The 12099-nt window shown below is 41.3% G+C and overlaps 1 protein-coding gene across 1 annotated transcript in view; it reads right to left on the reverse strand.

Annotated features, from left to right (window-relative positions):
- The window catches only part of AOAH (acyloxyacyl hydrolase), an 82090-nt gene that overhangs the window by 23718 nt on the left and 46273 nt on the right, over positions 1-12099 (reverse strand). Inside the window, exons 13-14 of the mRNA XM_075745462.1 lie at positions 8204-8295; positions 5727-5809 (exon numbers count right to left, since the gene is read on the reverse strand). Of these exons, the coding sequence (XP_075601577.1) occupies positions 5727-5809; positions 8204-8295 (175 nt within the window). The remainder of the gene's footprint in view (positions 1-5726; positions 5810-8203; positions 8296-12099) is intronic.

Consider the following 12099-nt stretch of genomic DNA (forward strand, 5'->3'; position numbering starts at 1 on the left):
TTAGGAAAGCTTTTATGCATAAAACTTACTAGCAGGTCTTTAAAGGCTGTGCATATACATCCCAACTATCCACAGAGCACAAATCAAACTCCATCACATGCAGTGCAAGAGTGATAGCGAACGAGAAGCCAAAAAAGTCTTTATGCTTTGTTCAAGATTAGACTGGGACTGTGATTGCAAGAAGCTCACCTCAGAGCAACGTACAGAAACATAAACTTCAGAGAATCAGGCCCTACAGGTTGTACTTCCTTTTATTTTGCAGTATTTTCACTCTCTCCTCTTTTCTCGCTCCTTCCCCTCTTGTATTACGCTCCCTCTATTCTTCACTCAGCTCTTCCCTGGTCTCTCTCTTCTCCTCTTTTCTGCATTGTGCCTCTGAAGCTTGCTTTGAGGAGAAAATCCTGTCCTCCCCGCAGCTCTTGGGGGGAAACTTGTGGACAGAACATCATTAAATCCCTGCTGGATTGGTATAGGGGAAAGATCTAAGAGATAAACCCCTAAGGTAGCAATAATACACTTTGCATTTTAATAGTGGTGCCTTTGTTATTATCACTCACAGTGATGACAACCGCATATATCAAGGAATCTTTTATGTTTTAAATAATCCAGTCCTTCCAAGCTAAAAATGAATATATCTGTCTGCTACTTCTCTCCTGAGGGTTGCTGGTCCATTCAAAATCCAGCCCTTATGTCAAGAAGCTCTTTTCAGCAGATTAAGAACCCCACAAAATCCTTAGAAAATATGGCTTGGAACATAACTACCACCAGTTGATTTTTTCTTTTTTTTCTGTTTAATAGCCCTTCTTTCAGCTAGAGTTCAACACCCCTCTGTTAAGCCATTCTGCTGCGTAGCTCCCTGGACTGGGGCTGCAGTTCCAGCACAAATAAACTCTTTGGATCTCTAGAAATTAAAAACTTATTTACAACAGAGTAAGAAGGTGTTCTTGGGTATGTATTACCTCCACAAGCGTAGGTAGTTATAAGCAGCTCTGTGGAAAGCATCAGCACACTTACAAATCAAGTAAAAACATCAAGAAAATGAAGGGGTTTTTGAGAGGACTGTTTTCATGGGTAAATTGAGTCTTTGAGGAAGTTTGTGTGATACAGAATGCAATCTGTGATGAAAACATTCAAGAGAGAAAAAGAGATGAAGCAGAAAAGTTACCCTTACACTGCTGAATGTCCTGGCATCTCACCTGCCCTTCTCTCTGTTGCTTTCCAAATATTTTCAGACCGTTGGGTTTTTTTAGTTTTGGGTGAGGAGTCAGGATTGGGTTTGCTTCTGCTTGTGAGCAACCCCAAATTTCATAAACCGTGGAATACTTGAGCTGCACTTCTTGATTTTCTTGCTCTTAGACCTTGTGTGGCTGACAAGAAGCAGCACTAACATGCATTGAAAGAGCCTAGGTCCAAATAGCACCAAAAGTGCTGTGTGGACAAAAATGGCTTATTGACTTCTAATCTTTTGCTCCCTTATGCTGTAAAAGCAATTGGAAATGTAACAATGCAAAGAAAAAAGTCTCTGGTTTTCCCCAGATGAACTCCAGGTGGACTAGAATTTCCAAGAAAGACAAATAAAATAAATAACTAAATAACTAAATATTTCTTAACTGGCTTTGAAGCCAATGTGAGATATAGGTATCTGGTGCATGATGGCTCAGTGAGCCACAGCATGGGTTAACAAGGCCAATTTTTCTGGTCAAAGGCAAGAATCCCAAAGAGACAGATCAAACTACAAATGGCACAGGAATATACAATACCCATGTTTTGAAATAGCATACATTATCCAAATGTCTCAGGCAAAACATGGATGACAATTGCAAGATTGTTCTGTAATTATTTAGAAATTCTGAGGATATTCATTTTCCCTGTGGTTATCTAATGATTTTTTGAATATTTTAGCAACAGGATGCTTCTGTCTAAACAAGGGATCTTCAACATGTGCTGGAGAAGAACTTAGAACAACTTTCTAACTGTACACCTGAGCATTCATGCCCAGCCCTCACACCAGAGGATCCCACTCACCCAGTTAAAAACCAGAAATAGCACATGGCCTACAACCTGTGTGAAGCTGCTGGAAGGCAAGGCACCAAAACCATACTGAAAACAATGAACCAATAAAAGAATATCTGTAGAAAACTGTTCAGCAAGCCACTTCCATGGAAAATGTTGTTCAGGACTGTGAGCTGCTTGTTGTGCAACTACAAGCTGAAAGCAGTAATGATGACAGAGAATAGATCTATTACAAATTATTATTAACCTATATCTCAAGCCTCTTGTGGGGTGCCCGGTGAGCAGAGTTGGTCACCTGAAATGAACATCAGCAATTCTGATGTCAATATATTCATGGGTCATGGGTAACATAACTGGAGAGCTGAGGGGTACCCTCCTTGGCTCGGGCTGAGCACTGTACTCCCCAACCAGCCACAGAAGAAGGAAGGGTCCACCATCTCCAGGGGATAATGGGATTTTTTAAGAATGGGAAGGCAGAAATCCTGCTAGCATGGAGGCCGGGGAAGCCTTCCTTCAAGATGAAGAAGATGCATGTCCCGAGAAGGACAATGGGGGAAAGTCCCTCCATGCTGAGCTCTGACAGTGCTGGTGCTTCTGCAGGGAGCTGGAGAAAAGTGTTGTCATCCCTGAGCTCTGGCTCTTGGCCGCATGCCTCCCTCGTCAGACCCGCCTCTCTAGCATCTCTTCCTCTCATTGCATATATCTGTGGCTGTAAACATCATTTTCAGAGGAAGGTTAAGTTGTCCCAGGTGGGGCTAGGTCAGGTTGGTGGGCCAGGTTTTTGCTTTGCTGACACAGAGAGTGGCCATTTAAATCCTCCCATTCAGGGAAACTATTATGTCAAATGAGGCAATAGAAGTGAACCTTTACAATGCGGTGTCAGTGCAATGATTAAGAGAAGATACCAAGGGAAGATATCCTGAGATTTTTCCATCACTTGTAATTTTCCCCCTTTTTAAATTCCCTTCTCAATTTTCTTCAGTCTTTTGCCCTGACACAGGCTCACCTCCTTTTATATCCTGCGGGTGTCTGTAGTGTAAGAGTAAAGGAGATACATGGAGAGAAAAAGGAAAAAAGGAACGATGCAGACAGTGAGAGATTTTTTTAAAAAAAAAAAATCTGTGAGGGAATTGGGAAAAAGGAAGAGCAGAAAGTACAACCCCCATTAATGTAAAGAGAGCAGAACAACGTAATTGGGTGTCAGGTACAGAGATGAACTGGATATAAATGAGAAGAGCCATTGATACCATCTAGTTTGGCCTTTTTTTCATTCTCTCACCAGAAAGCACATCTGCAGGACCGTGATAATGGGAGCTACCAACTCTAGTGTCCTGTGATGTCCAGATGAGAAAGTCAGAATGGCCTGACCCATGACACCAAACACATTGTAAAACACTTGTGCAGAAGACCCAAAGCCTTAGAAACACCATGTGTGCCACAGGTAGCAGGAAAGCGTATGAGAGGCATTGCCAGTGGCATAAGTACTGGCACCAGAAGGTAAATTTTTAGGCAAAAATGCCCACCTGAGCCTGGAATTGATCTTTACATCACACTATCTGTCCCAGCAACCTCTTCTGCCTGGTAAGCTCTATGGCTGTCGGAGCTGGAGGGCTGGGGCAGACCCTTTCTGATCCTAAATCAGGCACGAAATCCCAAGCATTTAACAAGTTTCTAAGTAGCACTAGGGGCAGCAGTGCTCCTCACTTGTGGCTGACATAACTCATCTGTAACAGAGGAAAAGCATCCCATAAAGCCAAATTATCTACCCAAGGAGAATACATTTTCCCAAGCTTCTGCAGCCAGTTTTCTGAAGCATTACAATTAATTAAATACAACAGAAACACAATGTGCTAATCACAGAATAATCAAGTGTCTTTCAAACCTGCTGTTGGGGACATCACACAAAATCCAATACACAAAAGCTAACATTATGAACCTTAATTTCTAAGAGAGATTACTGTCATCCCTTCATACAACCCCTTTGATAAATTTAATCAAACTCTGTCCTGAAATGACTTGGGGTTTCTTTTTTGCCCCCACTCCTCTGTTTTGAGGGCTATTCTAGGCTTTCACTCCTTGATAGTACCCTTTTTAAAAATTTCCCTTCCAAACAGAGATAAGATTAATGAAAACCCATGTTCTTGTACCAGAACTATCCTTCAGTTTAAACCATTCTTCCAACTCTGTGGTATTTACGCCTCAAAAGGATTCAAAATTGTCATCTCTCTCAATTTTTGCTTTGCTCAATTGCCAAAGTTTCTTAACATGCCTTCAGAAGTCCCATTCCCCTAACCTTCCCCAAAGCCATTCTTTGTATCTATTCCCACCACAGCCAGTCCTCCCTATGCAAAGGGGACCAAATTCTGAGGTCTTATCAGTGGCTTACATGAGGAAGGACTGCCTCCCTGTCTCTAGAGAAAATGATGTGCATGATGCTTCTTGCAACCTCCTTAGTCTCCTTCCAGCTCTATCCTGCACTCCTGGCTGTTTCTTGAAATTCCCCTTTGCACCCCAATGCCTCTCTCCCTCCACCACCTCTGGCCGACGAGCCACTAGTTTACAGAAAAGAGTCTCATCATTAGCTCTGACATGCACGTCCTGTACAACTGTATTTGCTGCAATTACTGTCACTGCTGTTCCCAAGCTTATCTAAATTATTCCTGTGTAAGGATGTGGCCCACTTCAGGGTGGTTAATACTTTGCAGTTTTGCACCATTCGCAGATGTCGTCAAACATGTGCCTTCCTCTACTCTAAGGTCACCACTCTAAATGTTGAGCAGTGTTAACCTCAGGAGAAATGCATGAGAGACATGGCTCCTCTCTCAAAACCACTGCTCTTCCCTCCTTTGCTGGTTCTCTACCCACCTCTCATTTGTTGTATTAATCTTCCTCTTCTTCACTGTACACAAACATTTCCTGTGAGGTACCATGCAAGACACTTTTCTTACTTCTAAGTAGATTAGATCTGCTGCATATACCCTTGGCAACTCAGGATATTTCATAGAAAGAAGACGTTCAGCCAGCCTCATCAAATTAACTAATTAATTAACAATTTTAAGTTTTGTCCCAATTTTGGTTTACCTGTATGTCCTTGATTACTCCTTTAAAACCTGTTCTAAGAGCACATTAAGATGCCTCCACCATTGACCTCCCCAGTTTTGCAAGAGAACTTCTGTTTGCTGGTCTCCAGCTCCAAAGGATGTCGCAGGACATCACGGACACCCTTGCTATGAGAGTGGCACCTGTTTTATGCCCTGTTTGCCAGCCGGTGTGGCAGCCCTGTGAGCCCCCTGTGCAGTGCAGGGCCCTCCCAGCATCACCCTTGGGAGTGCAGAGCAGGGGACCCTGCCACAGCCTCCAGAGGAGATGGAGGGCAGACCTTTTAGCTCCATTACTGCTAGCAACATCCCTCTAAATCCCCTCTTTTGGCCATGGCCAAAAAATCCCCATAGAGTTACAGTGGGGTACACTGCTTTTTAGCCCAGTGGAAATTCTTAATGTGTGGATAAAAGCGATCAAGGCACACACCTCCCTACTCAGAGCCAGAAGAAAAGACGCTGAGTTAAGTAAGTGCTGTTCTCTATTTTTCCATAAGAAACCATGCAATTAGAAAGGGGTTTCCTCTTTGTTTCTGAACAATGTTCATTAATGCAGCATCAAGTATCAGACTAGTAAGGCTTAAAAAAAAAAAAAAGTGAAAAAACTTAACATACCATTTTGGGAAATGTTCTGTAAGTCTCTGTGATTACAGCGATTTCTCCTGCGTAAACGTAGATACAGAGAGTCTGTCCAGCCTCTGAAATAAATTGAGAAAATGCAAGCTGCTAAACTCATATGATACTGATGAAAACACAGCTGATATTAAAAATGAAATATGTTTCTCTCTCTGAACAGCTCTGTGCCCCAGTTATGTATATACTTCTATTTCACCATCTCTCTTTTTTGTGGTCATAAATCTTTTTCCTCTTGAACAGGGTGACCTAAAATGGCAGCCAAGATAACCTCTCAGAAACTATAAATTGATGGAGAATTTCTTTGAAATTGTTCCATCCAGGATGCTTTTATCCTGGTCTTTCAGATAAGGTGTTTAAAAAACTTTCTGTTATACATCATTTATCAAAACAATCCTGTTGATTGCTCACTAATTGACTTTTCAATTGGTTGTTATGGAACAGTAAATAAAAGAGAAGAAATATTGGCAGGGCATTCATTTCCCAATGCCACAAATCTTGGATGGATTAATCTAAAACCAGGTTATGCTTGATTGTGGTTAGTTCTGTCCTTTACTTTGTACGGTTGAAAAAAATGAAAATGCAAATGAAAAGGATAACAGCCCAAAGGGAAGCTCATGGGAAGACCATGCTCCCAGCCACAATTACATGGTCATCTCTAACGGGGCTGATGATTTTGTGTTTGAATTTAGACACCGAAGGAATCGGATAACTTAAATACCTTGGCTTAAGAACAGCAAACTTAGACGAGTGCAGAGAAACAGAAGACAACCATAAGTTTTGCAAGCAGCAATAAAAAGTAACCACCTACACAGAAACACATGGTAACATCAACCGGTCACCATGCAGTGGGCTACACAAGAAGCACCCAAGCTCTTTGGTTTTCAGCATAGCAGGTGAACAGACGAGGAGAAGCAAACAGACCTTCTCGGTCAGAGGGTATTAGTTAATCAGTGGTGTCCCTGTTCACCCATCAGGGATGGGAATGATGGGCACGGACCGCATCAGATTGCGTCTCTATTTCTGCAGGCTCGGAGTAAATGGGAGCCTCCCACTGCACGTTGCTTACCAGTCTCCACCACGGCTGGTCATCGTGGCATGGGATTTTGAGCTACTTCTCTTAAAAATGCCTTGAAATTGCAAATAGTCCTTCTTTTTTTTTCTTCCAGATGTGGAAAAGATTAAGAAAGAGATTGAAAACTGAACACTGAGCCAAGGCCTATGGCTGACAACTTCAGGGTCAATACTAAGCTCTGGTCGTTTGTGAACTTCAGATTCTTTGCAGCCCAGTTCAATACTGTGTATTGAGTAGCTGGACATTGTAATAGATTTTTAAAGGTTGGTTTTGCCACTGACTCTGGAAGAGAAGGCTGCATAGATCTTCTCTGTTGGCTTGTCAAGTAGTATACCTCCTTACAGCACACACTGTGCAAATGTAGCTGAGGCTGGGAGCCTGTTTTTTGCACAGGGAGAAAAAAAACGAGCAAAAGTACAAGTGTATGGTGCAATGGATATTTTTCCTGGAAAAAGAATATATCCTGCCAACTTTTTAATTCTGTTGGTAGAAAAGCCTCTTTAGGCTTGACTCATGCTTGGTTTGTCATTTCACTGTATTCATGACCTATCTTAGACATATAAAATAAAAATTATATGAAACTCAGGCCAGACCGTGGACTGCTGATGATTGTATCCTTCAGTTCTGGCAGGAGTCAAGGGCTTCTTAATGATACCCAGAAAGATGATTAACAAAATTATGAAATTTTTTTTTTAACTTCACAGTTAAAACTGCAGGCATTTCAAGGACTTTATTTTCCTTCCCTTCTGGCAGAGACTTCTTTTTTTCTGTCTATCCCTGCATCCTTTCCCATCCACATGAGCCAATGTAACACAGCAAATTAGGTCACAAGTGCTTCCAATTCTTTTGCTACTTCCCTCTAAAAAAAAAAGGGGGGGGGGGGAGAAAGATGCCCCCAAAAGGGGAACACCATGAAATAACCCTGGGGTTAACAGGGGTAAATAACATTTATTCCACTGTTTCAGCAGTATAAAGGAAAGAAGAGGAAGAGGGAAAGAGGAAAAAAAAAAAAACTAAGAAAAGGAAAAAGCTGATTTTTGTTGATTTCAGCAATGCTCCCCTTCTCCCTGCCCCAGAATTTTGAAAAAAGCAAGCTTTGTTTTTATTTCTTTGGGGTTTTTTCTCCTTCTAGATTACAGTTTAACCAGCTCTAAAACCTGCTCTGAATTTCAGGAAGACTGGGATAGAGTATTGTGCATTTTCTATATATTTAAAAGATTTTTAAAAATCCCTAGATCCAGTGTCGATCTTGATCTTAGAAAGAGCAGAAGCAGAGCTGACTAGCATTTTCATCTTTCCTTTCAAGCACTGTTTTTCTTTTCTTGCTGTGCTTTGAGGAATCTTGAGACTTGCTACGACTTGACCACCCTGCCTGTTGGCTTACCCGATGGTGGAGTTCAGAAATCCAGTGATCTCTGAGAACTGGGGCCAGTCAAGCTCATCGGTGAAAGCCATTGGGAGATTAGCAAATGATTTCTGAAAGAGAAATTTTTAAATCAACACGGTTTCACCCTCACAGACAAAAAAAATCCTTTCAGCAAATTTGAGCACTTCCTAGCTGGAGCATTAGCCGGATGGCAGCAATTGTAACTATAGCTGTAGCGGTAATTATTTATGCATATACTTAAAAAGTTGACTTTTGTAAGACGGGCATATCAAGAGACAGAGAAAGGAAAACAGAAGAGCAATCTGAACTGCATCTCCTGGTACCCTTTAATTCTGGAAGAGCCCAAAACTCCTCCTCAGGTGGAGCATGAACTGCAGGTGCAGACCACCAACGTGGCAGCTGTTTGCTGCAGCATCCATCCTGTCCAAAGATGGGTCTCCTTGGGCACCCGGAGAGAGGACAGCATAATGTTCCCAGCATATATGACAGAGGGATAATGTCAAACTCACTCGAAGCTCCCTTGTCCTCTCCAGCAGCCTGACCTGCAAGTATCTGACCCCTTAAAAATTCATGGTCCTCACTGCAAATTTCAGAGTTGTCACTGAAGCAAGAGTCAGAAAGGCCCCTAAGCATGGTGGGGACCAGGGAGAAAAATGCATGCTCTGCCACATAACCTTCCCATGCAAATAGATGCAACCTTTACCTCTCTCTGCTTTTGTTGGTATTAGTCCCTAACGCTTTTTTTTAAAGTGACTGCCTCTGCGAAAGCCTCTATGCAGATGCAAGCGGTGTTGCACATTCAAAACACAGTGCCCTGTTCATTTCCACTTTGATTTGTGAATATGTCAAAAATAGTGAAAGGCGAGAAAAGTGGCCTCGAGAAATTGTGCCACCTCAGAAGGACAAGACCATGGAGTAAATTTTCAGCTTTTCCTAGTCCGGGATATGCTCACAAAGACAAATGCATAAATCCAGTGTGCTCATACTGAAAAAACTGTTGATGAAAAAGGTAATAACCAAAAGAAGGTCAAAACATAAAATCAGAAGACTTACAGGCTGGTTTAATCCATGTAATTTATTAGCTTCATTTTCCTTTCAAGCAATTGTGGGGTTTCCTTAAACCCTCACTGCTATAAACAGCAAGCAGGCAACTAACTCTTTTTCCAGGAGGGTCAGGGGTAACTGAGGAGCCAGAGAAGAGCTAATTCTTGTAGTCCCCACCAAGTCCTCGCTCCCACAAAACTATTCTTTAGGTGAATGGGAGCTACACTTGAGTATATGACTACAGGTTTTGTCTGTCACGGGATGGGGGAAGATGCAGGGAAAGTGGAGGAGAGGCGAGAAAAGGGGGATTGAGGCTGGGGGGGAGAAATCCTGAAGCCAAGCTCTGAGCAGCCTAATGCACAGCAGATGCCAGTTTAAAGCATGTAACAGCGTATTTGACCTACTTACAGTAGATCTGCATTAGTTACCAAGGTGAAAATGGGTCTGGCTTAATTATCTTTCAGCTGGTTCTCTCTCTCACATATATATACACACGTATGTGTGTGTCCTTGTGTCTATCTGTATATACCTATACAGACATTTTTAATTTTTTTTTATTATTTTAAGACTGGAAGGAATTTCCAAAGCCTGCGTTCTTCAAACCTGATATTTTTGTGTGCAAACAGGCACTTAGTCCAAGGGCACAGCTACAAGCAGAAGTGGAGGGGTACAGTATGGCTTGGCCATTTGCAATATTTGCCTCGTTGTAGCTTTGCATTAAAGGTGACAGAAATATTGAAATAGTCACTTAACATGGAACAAATTATAGATATGATCTCTTATAAGTCACAGCATACAAGAGTATAAAAGGAGCCCAAAAGTGATTAAATATTTTAAAAACAAATCCTTCTATGACCAGTTCTCTCATTATTTCCCATTAGCACTCCAAGATAATATTTTCATTGGACAAATTCCAATAATTTTTAACTGGGTTTTTTTTCCCCTGCAAACTTAGCTTAAATATGAATTAGCCAGAACCTAATTGAGTTGCAAATTGATTTGGAAAGGAACATTTGAGCCCAGAATTATAGTTGCATTTGAAAACCATATATATGTTTAGCATTGACAATGTTCCAGCAAAGCACTTAAAGCCAGACTTTTGAAGATATTTCAGGACCAAAGGGTGAAGATGAGTAGCTGATGGAAATTTCAGGAGAATGCTAGACCTTGAACTCTGCAGGGATGTAGTATGGAAAGCATCGTCTAACAAGCTGCGTTTCACTTAGTCTCAGATGCAAATGCGTCCCACTCTAGAGGTGGATCTATGTTGACTTTTAGCTTTAAACTGAGCACAGCCTTGTTTAAATACCATTTTCTAGACTACTCTGGCTGAGAAACCATGCTTCAGCCTACATGCCAGATTTTATCAGAGAATGATTAGAAAGTTATTCCAGCCAAGCTTCAAATGCCGTATTTTAGCCTCAAATGCTCTAGTGGGTCTCATTTCAAAGGAACATCCTCACCTCCTGGATGTGTCCTTCCTTGAAATACGTCTCCCCAAACCCTCCCGCTTGTCTTGCACTGGGCAGCCAAAGCCATGGCTGATGCTAAATGCACACACACCGAGCTGCACTGGACCAAGTTAGCTTAAATGGAACAGGATTGCTATGGCAGGAGATTTTCAAAATCAGGACATAAAAGGGCATTGGAAACCTAACACTCATATGAGCCTTTAGAAATGGCGGTTGCAGAAATCCTGAAAGCACTAAAGTATCCCTTCATTTGAAGGGGAATTGAATATTTGTTTTCATACTGATTTTAATGATGTTCAAATCCTTGTGACTGATTGCATTAAGTACCGCAGATGACTTTCTTATTCTAAGTATACAAATAAGCAAGCCTTAGAGCTCTTGAGGAAAGCACAGCCTATCTTTTTAAAAAGCATGTGTGGCTTTTCGACTCTGTAAAGCTGCAAGGCACATATAGGTTTGAAATTAGCCAAATTTTTACCTTATTTCCCCCAAAATGCAGCATCTTAGTCATCACAATACTAGCTGGGACAAACTTGATTGCAATTAAGTGGATTTAGAGGGAAGCTAGAGAATGTTTTTAATAAGTTTTTCACAAATCAAACTCCTGTTTTTTCTAGTGGTGCAAAAAAAGAAGTCAGTGAGATAAGTGTTTAGGACATCCTGAACCCACATTTGAAGAAATGCTGAATGCTTTTAATAGGAAATATATAGCATAGTACTTTACTGAAACCGGAGTACCCCTTGAGTTTGTGGACAAATAGATATCTACTGGATTACAGATAGACATGGGATTTATTTTTCTCTTTATTCAGCATGAAATAGAGAGCCAAGAGTTTTAAAATGCATCTTCCTAGAAAGGGTATCATTTCCAGCACATTTATAAATACAGTGCTTTTATCTCCAGATAAAATTGTCTCTAAGATGAGATTTAAAAGTAAGCTTCTATCCTAGACATATTACAGAAAAATGCTGCATTTAGTAGCTATTTGGAAGTCAATTGTAAGCAGATGGACAGAGCAGCAGGAGCACAATATCCATCGCTAGACACACCAGTGTTTTCAACATTAGCTTTCCACAAAAAATATCCACCTCAAAAAAACCCACAACTGCATTTCTTCTGCTTTGCTAAACTTCATCAAGTGCATGTCTACTGCATTACACTTCATTTTTAGTGTCTGAATTTTCAGGTCAAAGGAATGAACATCCAGCTCAATTCTTGTTGCACCTTTCAAAAGAAGAAAAGCCTGGCAAACCCAAAACCTATTGACAAGCAGCAAGGCAAAATAAAGTTGACTCATCCCCTTCTTACAGATGTATAATTCTCTTCCTGTAATTGCACTCTGGGTGTTTGGGGATTTACTGGAGCGATGGCAGGTT

Source organism: Balearica regulorum, chromosome 2 (genome assembly GCF_011004875.1).
Source record: "Balearica regulorum gibbericeps isolate bBalReg1 chromosome 2, bBalReg1.pri, whole genome shotgun sequence".
NCBI classification, from domain to species: Eukaryota; Metazoa; Chordata; class Aves; order Gruiformes; family Gruidae; genus Balearica; species Balearica regulorum.